This window comes from Nasonia vitripennis, chromosome 4 (assembly GCF_009193385.2).
Source record: "Nasonia vitripennis strain AsymCx chromosome 4, Nvit_psr_1.1, whole genome shotgun sequence".
Lineage (NCBI taxonomy): Eukaryota > Metazoa > Arthropoda > Insecta > Hymenoptera > Pteromalidae > Nasonia > Nasonia vitripennis.
The window spans coordinates 20,102,882-20,114,269 of record NC_045760.1 but is presented as its reverse complement, the minus strand read 5'-3'; the positions used below and the strand labels follow the sequence as shown (position 1 = coordinate 20,114,269).

Below are 11,388 nucleotides of genomic sequence, written 5' to 3'. Positions count from 1 at the left end.
TGTTTAAGTGTTTGTATATTTGAAATATATTTTAATGAAAAATAATTGAATAAAAAGTACATTTTTAAACTGGATTATATTGATTTTGGTGATTGAATAATTCATTTGCAATCATAACAATAGTCTTTTATATTTTTATTTATTCACAAAACTTAACTTCTACTCTGAGTAGGAAGCGTGCATACACATGACACTCGGGTAAAAAAAGGAAGGCTTTCTCGTCTTTCATGCTACGACATGCGTGACAACGTAATTATTTTTAACTTATCGTTTATGGATCATTATTCCTTAAATCCTTCATCTTAAGTATATTACGTGCCAAAAAAAATCTTCCCTGATCGTCCAAGTCGAATTTATAAAAATCTCAGTCAGATCAAAGAATTTGCAAATTTGCAAATTCTTCGCAGTATACAAATAGGAAGCAAGCGTATGTAAGTTGAAAGCTATTACCTACAATTCTTTCGACTTGAAAAAATATAACTAGATTGATGTATTATGCAAAAAAAAAATGTTACTGTTATGTAAATTCGGTAATGTAAAAAAATCGTCCGTAAAATTCCAAAACGTTTTTAGAATAGAATGAAAAAAATGAGATTCTAAGGCCAATTTGAAAACTCAGAATAAATAAAATAAAGAAATAGTATTTAAGAAAAAAATCATAAAACTGATATAATTCTAGCAGGATTAATTGAAATCAAGCTAAATGAAAAAATGAAAATAAATAGAAAATTGCCATTATGAAGAAAAATTACTTTTAGTTCGAGTAATGAACAGAAAATTTAAATAAATATAATATCATTAATCACAAAAACGTTCCGGAACTCTAGTGTGCAATATTTCGCACGTGGCTCATGTCGTAAGCTGCCCCTTAACTATTTCTTTGTTTATAAATACGAGTAGACTTACAAATAGTTTATACATATCACTCAGTAATCAATTCTTTTTACAAAAAGCGTGACTTAGAAACTACTAACTAGTAAGTGGCTTTACAATTTGTACTGTCTTACGTCGGTACATTTTCCGGCTTTTTTAAGGGTCGCTTACAGCGACAAAATCGTCATTAACGTTGTATTGTTTTTGAATATACCGTGTTAACGATTTCTTTGAATAAAATAAATAAAAAATGCAGAAATCTTAACAAAGGACCAACAAACAACGTTAATGACTTTTTCTTTTAAACGTCGGTAACTTTGAGAAGTTTCAGCATTCATTACAACTAATAAGAGATGTTTTTATAAAAATACTCTTTGAACATTTTCACTTTTTACAATAGATCAGATCTGTCCTATTATTGTGTTTGTTTGGTTTATAGATCTGTTCTCGTATTGATGCGTAAAATATTATGCGTTTAGTTTTTTTTTGCGTTTCGCCGATGACTCATTTCAAGGCACACAAAGTATTGATTATTTTAATAGTACTTAGTTTCGTCTTTTGGCGAAGCGTCTTTATGGTAGGAGGGTTTTGGTCTAATAGCTTGACGCATCACGCGAGGTTTCCATGCACCCTAAATCTGTAAAGGCACGTGTACTCGAGTTGGCCATGATTGCTGTGGATTCTCATCTCGACATATCCGTACGGCGTTGTTATTGACGTATTCTGTAACAAAATTAAATCATGTAAAGCAATTCAAAATTATGGTCGAATACGATTTGTTGAACGTGACTAAACTTGCCTGTACAGAAAAGTATTGTAAACTTTCATTATTGTCTAAGAACTCATATTCCCCAAACATCACAGGCTCTAAATCATTCTCTGCTCTTAATCCCTATAAAATTAATGAAAATATTTCAATTATTCTCTCTCTTTCAAAGTAACAACACGGTACTTGTGTTTATTGCTCTCGAAACTTACCCAGACGTTAAATTTTTTCGGCGCACTTTTCATTTCGCCGTTGGGCAGGATAGACCTCGGCGCATGCTCAACAGTGAATCCCGTTACATAGATCATAGTTCTGAGTTTGATAAGTAAATAACCTGGGAAGTCTTGGAATGCCCAGCACATTCCAGGCTGCAAAGTATTAGTACCCTGTATTACAGTTCGTGGATTGTTGCTTTCGTAATACAAGGTTAATCCAAGAACCTTGAAGGCACGTGTGTAAATGTTATAACGCTGAGTGCAACGGGTACTGATAATTTGTCCACCTACGATAATTAGTCAAGTATACAAGAAGCAAGTTGATAAAATATAAATTTCACATTCCAAGTAAACAATACCTGCAGACTCCAAAGCGTAATCTACTCGGCCAGTCTTATCGGCATCGTAGATTTTGAGAATCCCTAAAACTATTTGTCGGATTTCGGCTATTCCCATTGCATTGCTATCACCGCCGGGTTCAGGGCTTGGCGACGAAGCTGAACTGGTCTGTTTTTGCGCTTCATCCTGCTGAATCTTTGAGTTCATAATCTGAAATATCCTGACAATGTCCTGTTTTGAGAAGCCATCACCAAAATATCTGGAAAACACCTTATTCGTTTTGTCCTCAATCTCCTTATCGGTAACAATATTTGCCTCAGCCATGTCACAGCAGGACTTCAGCTGTGTATACAGGTTCTTCAGAGTTTTTAACTCAATACGCATGGACTCCAGCACCTCGTTCTTCAAAGTTTCCCTGTTTCCGGCTTGAGTTTGCAGCTCTTGCCCAAGGTTCACCAGTTTCTCCTGAAAATTTATCAGATTCGATTTAATGTTGAACTTCATTTACATTTAGTCACATGTCTTAATGCACGTACATCATAATGCTTCCAAATGCTGCTGTCCACACGTTTCAGTTCTTCTAATATTTGCGTGACGTTTGATAGATGTTCCTGCGCACGATAAACGACATGTTTGTGTACGGTATTTATTTAATCAACACAATTATGAAAAAGACTGAATTTTGACTACTTACTGAATGTTCCACCCTGGCAGCTTCTAAATGTTGAACACGACCGATCAATAGATTCACCATATCCCTGAGTTCTTTATTGGCTTCTGAATCCTCATTATGCACATAAGTTTGCGCCGTTGGCACTTGCTCTTTGATTTCAGGCAGAGAATGTTTGGAAGATAGTGAAATGACAGACCAAATCTGTGGCAAGAACCAGCCCCCTAAAATTTAAAAAAAATGCATACATGGCTTGATTTGTCATTTTTAATTATGATTATAAAATAATTTTTCTTGTTTGATCAATCAAAAATTAAACTTGTTATTTTCTACTTTATAAAGAAAGAAACCATGTTGATGTTGAAAATATTATTAAAAGTTTTAAAAAAGTAAATGAATAGTTTGACAAAACTCAAAATAAAACTATCCCATCTGCTCATATACTAGAACTCTGGTAATTTCAAAAAAGTAATAAAAGATATAATGTAAATATATAATAGAAGATAAATTATAAGAATCCTGATGAAACAAAAATTATTAAAAAAGGATGAAGAAAATGGAGAAATCATTTTATAATCACCCTTTTATATACAATAAACTGCATACTTTCGTAGAGAATGTGTGTTTATGTCTATCATCAATCGATCGTCCATTCACAATAACACATCGGTATCTCACAAACAATTTTTCATAAAAGCTGAGAGAGAAGGATAGACGAAGTTGGTAAAACTCACCCGGCATCCGGGGTGGCGCGCAGCAAATTACTTGATCCTTATGAGAGCGCGCGAGAGATAGACAGAGAAACAATCGGAGCTCGAGGCCTTCCTCTCGATTTACTAGTCGCCAGTTTAAAGAATTAAACGCACACTCCCCTCTATCCTTCTCCCATTTGCATTCTTTTATTTGCTTTACTTCTTTATTGACTTTTGACCTGTCTACGACAATTTGCTGCGAAACGTTTTATGTTTATTTTGCTCAAAGCCTCCCTTCTACTACTTGAGTGCGTGTTTGGAATAATTCCATCTTACGAAATAATAACTGTACTATTTGTTTGTCTACTATGAAAAACTTAACAGTATTGTAATGCCCTTTGGATTAGTAAACAAATGCAAGCGTAAGAATTAAAATGCAAGCCCAAGAATTTAAAAATCCATTTATAAAAACATGACACACATATAGATATAAATATTATTTTTTAATATTCGCTATATGCAAATATACTCTAATTTTCTCTTTGTATTAGTTATTTTTTAACATGTCGACTATCTTAAGTGTAGGCACAGGAAAAAAGTAAAAGAAACTTGTTAAGCCAAGAGGCTGCTAGTGGATAATCCCAACAAAAAATACCAATAATCCAATAATTAATGTATTTATATAATAAATTATTATAATTTATAATTTCACTGATGCAACATGGCTAAGATGCAGATAACTTTTTTTTAGGACTGAGAGAATCACTTACTTTCTCATTCTATTACGTTATAGAAGTGAAAAAAAGTAATGAAAAAATAATCTTATAGAAAAACTTTTCATAAATCCTAACCCTAACAGTGAAAAATAAATATATTTTTAATATAAGGTATGTCTATTGTCTAGTATGGATGTAAACTCTGCACCGTGATGAACTACTTTCACAAAATATATTTTTGGCATAAAAATATTTCTCAAGCTCATAACAGTAATATGCATACGTAGATAAATATTATTCAGTTAAACATCAGAACAAAACCAACTCACCTATAAAGTATTAAGTAAATAAATTATTAATTAGCGCACACAAGCCCAAAACGATAATTATGATTTCTTAATAAACTCAACATAATTACTTTGTTTTTGACAACACAACTAGTTCAGAAAAAGCATGACTTCTTTGACAAAAAGAATTATTTCAAAGAGTCGCGCAGTGTAATAGTAGTAGAAAACACCGTTAGTCAATATTAATAAAAAAAAAAAAAAAAAATAAAAAAATAAGCTGCACATATTGTAAAATTAAATAGTAATGAAATAAGAAAAATGCAAGAACTTAAGGAATTAATCCCAGCCAAAATTTGGCAGGGATGGCAAAGACATGTTCACAGTAGGCAAACTCGGAAAAGATACGTTTTTTAAAGTTGACAAATACTTGTAGAATAACTCATAATCAATAAGTGTAATATTGACAACATTAGCAGTCGTCTCAGTAACACTTTCGCGAACGTTTCGCAGATAATTAAGACAAGTAAAAGTATGTTTATGTGCAACGTAAGCGCCTGAAACAAAAGTAGAACGGAAACCGAACTAAGTCCAAAAGAATAATGGAAATACATATATTCAGCATTGGAAAGCTATCGTATCTCTATTTACATGATTTACTATTCATTGATTAATTATTTTCAAATGTAACTGTAAAATATGTTTGAACCAAGTTATTTAGAAATGGATAAAGATAAGATTATTTACAACACTGAATATTTTGTTGAGCTTATGTGCTATTTAAAGTTCTATTACTGCATTTACTGTTATTATTAACTGTTTTCTGTGATATAATAACTGAATTCTTAAAATAGAATACAAATAAAGTGCATATAGTATATGTTTCGATACGAGCGCGAAAAAGTTAATTCTGATGAATGTGAGTTTTGTCGTCCGAGCGGAGCGAGAGTGACATTTTATAAATGTAGAACTATCTTTTCGCACATTTATCAAACATTATTTTTTAATACAGGGGCGGAAAAATGCAATTAAATGCACGCGGAGCATGCGTAATATTTTACATGCTCTGTATTGAACACGGCTGTTTTATATGCACTTAATTTTGAGTGTTTTGCTATAAATTGTAACTAAAAAAATATTTTCATTCTGGAATAATAACTCTTTTTTTCTTGAACAACAAATTATACCTGATTTTTTTCTAGTAGCTTACCGATTGTTAGAAAAAGAGGAAGAAGCACAAGCCAAAGTATTTTTGTACGTCGTCCTTGGGCTCGTTCTCGAATATTGGAAGCTTTGCTTAGTAACCATGAGTCAAGAAGTACAACTTTGACCAGCAATAAATACATGTGCTGCATGACCTTATCAATTCGTAGTCGAAGTCGACTCCATTTTGTATCTGAAAATAAACAAAGTTGCTAAGGCTGACTTGTTAACTAGCGGTGTGCAATTAAGAATGCGCATTGTTGATCAAGATAATTATACTTCCTGACTGATAGATATTGGATTATATATTTTTATACATATAATTTGTAATGAAAGCTTACCTTCATAACGACGGTAGTAATGACTAGTAGAAAATTCTTTCTTCTTAAACTGACCGAAAGTAACCAAATGAAGAGTCGCGAAAAACCACGTTGAGATGAGACTAGTGAATTTGTAGAAGCTCTGGGTATCTTTTAACCGGTATTTATAATTTTTTACGGCGACAGCCTCATCTAGTTCCGTATCGGAATCCACGTTTGCCGCAGATCTGTAACGAGCAACTGCATTTGATTTCAAAAGTGGATTCGCCCACGATTCATATCTAAAAAGTAATTAAAAATAAAATAACATTCAATAGTCAAGAGCAGCAAACTTTGTAATAGTAATATAATTCATTAACACCAACATACTTTTCATTGATTTGGTTATCGCTTGTCGAGTCATATACATAATCGCGTCGAGTAGAATTATACTGCTCGACATGTGTTCTCTTGTAAATGACTGATTGACCTACCGCAGTACCTGAACCTCTAATGTGCGGTAATAGTTGCGGAACCCCGTCCTGAAAAAAAGTCAACTCGTTAAAATGATACATCTTTAAATTTGCACTGTACGTTGAAAACTCGTCCGAGACATCAAATTTGCCGAGTCTTATCACGGCGAACGTGAGCAAAGAGGAAAGAGAAAATATATAAAAAAACTGACCGATAAGTCACGGCGAATCTCGCTAACATCCATAGTATTATTCTCTTCGTTGAAGCTTTCCTTGGAAGACTGACTGAGACTCTGGCTGTTAGACCCTTGACTGCTAAAGAAACTGTTATCCGAATGCAGCGAGCGTCGGGACATGTTAGGAATGGCCATAACGCCCGGGGCCACTTCGTAGCGACATGTCGATGTCTGCGAGTATGTATAGTCTGTCTTTGGAAACTTACTGCAATATAAAAGAGTCTTGAGTTAGGTAAAAAATATTTTCAATGGTCCTAGGTTAAAAATGTGCGTGTCTCGAGACGAGAAGCATTCCGAAGTTCGGTGGTCACTAGAAGATCTTCGAGGGAGGTCAGACATTCGGCGTATGATGGTGTTTGTAAACAGTTCAGATAAAGGACAGCTTCATAAATTTTACGAGATAAGATGATTTGGGTGTCGCGGGACTTTTGAAAAGATTTTTACTTTCCATAATTATCGATTTTATAAGCAATAATTACTGAACCAATTTAAAAAATTTGTTTCCTTGTAATGTAATCTATTAGGTTTTTCAGAGAAACATTTACAAACAAAATTATGATGACTTTTTAATCACGAATGTTCGAAGTCCAAATTGTCAAAAATCAATTAAAAAAAAAACTTTTTTGTATAGATGCATACAAATTGTATATTTTATTGCGAATTCATTATATTCTAGCACAAAGAAAAGAACAAGATGTTCTTTGTTAAGATAACTTATCACAACTTCCTTTATTTATTAAGAAGTTTATTGATAGTCAGATGGTAAAAATTTATTTGTTTAGTCTTGATTACTATCAATTAATTAATTGTGATAATCAATTAATTGATTATAATGAGAATGTGAAGCAACATTCTTTTTCTATACCAATATATACATGGTCAAGCATACTTGTAATAATAATATAGATAACTTACTTCCAATATTCGCCTTGTTGCTTATAGAATTCATAAGCAGAACCTGGCCTACTAGGCACATCCTCTCTGTCTCCTTCTTCTGACGAATAGTCACTTGTCATTTGCCTTTTTGGAGTAATACTTTCCCTTTTTCTTTCCTTGGTTTCGGATTTTGCATCCGAATCATCTACTTCACTTTTGCATTCACTTTCTCCATTCTCAATTATCTGCCTTTTGATTCTCTGACGCTCTGATCGACGTTCAAGCTTTTTCGTACTTTTAGTAATTGTCACTGATTTATCTGAACTTTTGCTTTGTGTATCAGAGTTATTATCCGTCAAAGTGTCATCTTTTTCTGTAATTGTATCCATATTTTTGTTGCGTGCTTTCACCACACTGCTAGGTCTGAAAATCAATAAAAAGCATATTTAAGCATAAGAAATAGAAACAGAATTTCAAAGTGACCAAAAATCAAACAATAAGTAACAGACTAATTATAGCAACAGTTATTTAAGGATTTGACACAATTCCATCTTAGCAAACTCACACTGCTTATTTTAATAATTAGTGAAATATTTTTAAAATAGCATGTTGCATATAAAATTTTCTCCATCAACTGTTTTAGTTTTTCGCCCAAAGGAATCTTGAAATATATACCAGATAATATTTGTCAAGCAGATTGTGAGTTAATACTTCCGTTTATTTTACTCTTAATACCAGGCAGCTAAGCGGAACAAAAATTTGCAAAAGCCACTCACAATGATCTGGAAGCTGACCTTCTGCTGCTGGTGACTTCCCCAGGTGTCATAGATCTGTCCCTGCTCCGCAGTTCATAGTGATGTTCAGAGCCCTCGTTTTCAGTAACAGTGCGACTGAGAATCTGGGGTGTCTCTGACCTGGATCGACTACGACTCCGCAGCTCGTAGTGTTTCTGCTCACTACTCTCCATTCTTTATGCTGGCTCTGTGCAAAAGAAAAAGGGAACTCATTCAGATATACACAAGCCAGAGAGCATCAGAGGTGAAGCGAGCAAAAAGAAATGGCATAGCTAGAGCACATGTTCCGTGGGTTTTGCTCTAAAAATACACCCCGGCCTCACCCTCTACGGAGGTAATAATACAGGCGACGACGCGGAGGGGGGCAGAGAGAAAATCAAACCCGCGGCGACTAATGTCTCTCTCGGTGCGCGCACTAAAAATGGACTGGCACTTCCCGGAACGCCGAGTTCGAGTTCCTGCAGCGTTTTCTCGGAGCAAAATATTTGACGCCCTACGACTAACCTACAAAACGCTCCTCTTCTGACAATCGCGGAAGCAGCTGAAAGTATATAAGTAAATAATGAAAAGTCAGAGCAGGTCAGAGACGGCGCGTTATCTGTCGAATGCGAAACATTTGAACGTTCATTATACTGACACAACAGGACACAACTGCACTGTAGGTATATAGCTATTATGATTCAGATACACTAATACAGCAATGGATAAGTAATCCGCAAATCGATTCGCGATGATGATAAGTTTTAACCTAGTTTCTAGTACTTAGATATAGTGCGCAAATGCTCCGAGATCACGCATACGAGTCTTATCTGCATCGACGCACTGTAAATCTACTATATACTTAATTATAGGCCGATGGTCCAACGGTCATCCGTGCATGCAAATCAGCAGCTACGACCGTTGGAGCTGGTGCCACAACACACAACTTTCAGGTTATTAAGTAACTTGAATGTATTATAGGCAATATGGCACGAGATACTTATTCGCGCGTTGATAGAAATCTCCCCACCCAGCAACGGGCGTCAACGTGCGTAACCAACGGCCGCCAAAAACTGGCCCTCCCCTCGTAGATTTTATTTTCGTTGGGTAACAACCAACAACCGTTTCGTTTGGAGGCCAAAACTCGCAGCAGTCAACGCGAGAGTATCTTATACCTGTATATAAGTGAGAGAAAGATAGAAGCTATAGAGAGAAAAAAACGCTATCTCGCGCGGGTATAGCCTTTCAGCCGTGCGAATTAAAAGCAGCGGCACGTATTGAAGTATAGTCAGTCATATAGGAAATGAAATCAAGGTTGCAGTGCTCTCGGCTTATTACATTCTGCTACTTATACTTTTTCTATTAATAGACAACAAGCATCTTCTCGCGCAGACGCATAATCTTGCAACACTTTTATTGCACTTACACAGATCTCTTATCTCTTCTGTATATTTATCCTCTCTTCTCACTGGACAATGCACAGAACGATAGGCTCCTTCATCAGTCGTGCATTTTTCCCCAATGTGTACACAGGTAAGGTAAGTCTATAATAATTATGCTTCTCTCCACGAGATCCACGCGGGAGCGCGCAAGCGAGACGACTGCTCAGTGCAGCGCTGCGACGTAAATATCGCGCTACTACTATGCTAGCTCTCTCTCTCTCTCTCTCTATATATATATATATATATATATATATATATATATATATATGCACACACACACACACACACACCTACCATATAACGCGAGAGCGACGACGCTGCCGCCCGCGTATAAGTATATAAAGGTATACGCACGCTCGTGCGTCGGTGGGGCGCCTTAGTGCATCGTAATGCCGCTTTTACACTTTATATGGTTTTGTGGGATGCGCTCTTTTCAAGATAACGAGGTGAGACGTTCACCGGTTGGTATATAGGCGTATACATATATGATGCATACCTACATATAAATATAGCTTATGAGGCGTTGGAGGTTTTCAATGGTTTTACTTAGAGATGACGCTCGGATGCAGTTTCATAATATATTACACCAAGTTATAGAAAGTGAAAATTTTGGATTTGCATAAATTATTAGTATCGCAAGTATTCTTGCAACAGTATCCAATTGATTTAATCGGTATTACTAAGCTATATTGTATTGACTTGCGGTATAATTATGAGGTTTAATTTTCTGATAATTCGTGATCAAATGCAAAATAAACGATTCGAGTTTTCTTTGAATGCTGAATAATATTTGTACGGAAATGAAGCATCGTATACTCATAATACGGCGATGTATACTTACAGTGTGTCTGTCATTTGTATAACAATATATATATATATATATATATATATATATATATATATATATATATATATATATATATAAAAGCGAACTCGCACTTTACGAATGACGACTTGACGACTCTGAAGGAGGATGCGCGCACGCTGATGTGCGACAATTGATTACTCAGAACACGTATAAATACAATTCATTGTATTAATTATAAAGTCTGTCTACGAGACAAAAGCTCTGGAGATTGCCAACCCCTTAAATGGTTACACTTTGCAAAGTTATAGGAAATATATTTATATAGCTAGTAGTGCTTTTATAGATTTGTTTTGTTTTATTAAAAAATACATATATAAATTCCGATAAAATACTTTTGCGAAAACCTTTTCTCACAGGTATATTAAAATTAAACGTCACAAAAAATATATCTACAGTCGCTAAAATTGTGCCACGGCGGCATTGAAAACAAAAACTATATTTGCAAAGCAAACAAACGTCTATACCTCGGTCTACAACTCAAGCGCATCGAGTGAAAAACAAACGTAAAAGTTAGCTCTCCCACTGATTCTTTTCTTCCTTTCGTCGTCGTTTATCCTCATCTTCGTCGCCTTCGTTTGGCGTTCCACTTTCTTGGCTGTTGACTTTTCCCTTTCGACGGCACTCCTCTGCAGTATATGGTATGCACGTTAGAAAAAAATACCG

The 11,388-nt window shown here is 35.0% G+C and overlaps 1 protein-coding gene across 10 annotated transcripts; it reads right to left on the bottom strand.

Moving 5' to 3' along the window:
- Nucleotides 1-116: 116 nt before the first annotated feature.
- LOC100120295 lies at nucleotides 117-10,053 on the bottom strand. Of its 10 annotated transcripts, XM_032599143.1 has the most exons (14): nucleotides 9,074-9,175; nucleotides 8,941-8,977; nucleotides 8,419-8,623; nucleotides 7,682-8,065; nucleotides 6,743-6,971; nucleotides 6,448-6,599; nucleotides 6,100-6,359; nucleotides 5,766-5,951; nucleotides 2,888-3,087; nucleotides 2,730-2,804; nucleotides 2,214-2,658; nucleotides 1,852-2,141; nucleotides 1,673-1,765; nucleotides 119-1,596 (listed from the first exon to the last, which is right to left on the bottom strand). In XM_032599143.1, exons 3-14 carry the CDS (start codon nucleotides 8,607-8,609, stop codon nucleotides 1,483-1,485), a joined length of 2,619 nt encoding a protein of 872 aa, XP_032455034.1. In that variant the 5' UTR covers nucleotides 8,610-8,623; nucleotides 8,941-8,977; nucleotides 9,074-9,175; the 3' UTR covers nucleotides 119-1,482. The 10 variants fall into 10 exon arrangements, with proteins under 10 accessions (XP_016844032.2, XP_032455034.1, XP_031785093.1 ...); XM_016988543.3 differs by lacking the exons at nucleotides 8,941-8,977; nucleotides 9,074-9,175 and adding an exon at nucleotides 9,842-10,053 and having other exon boundaries at nucleotides 117-1,596; XM_031929233.2 differs by lacking the exons at nucleotides 8,941-8,977; nucleotides 9,074-9,175 and adding an exon at nucleotides 9,842-10,053 and having other exon boundaries at nucleotides 6,100-6,305.
- Nucleotides 10,054-11,388: the final 1,335 nt, after the last annotated feature.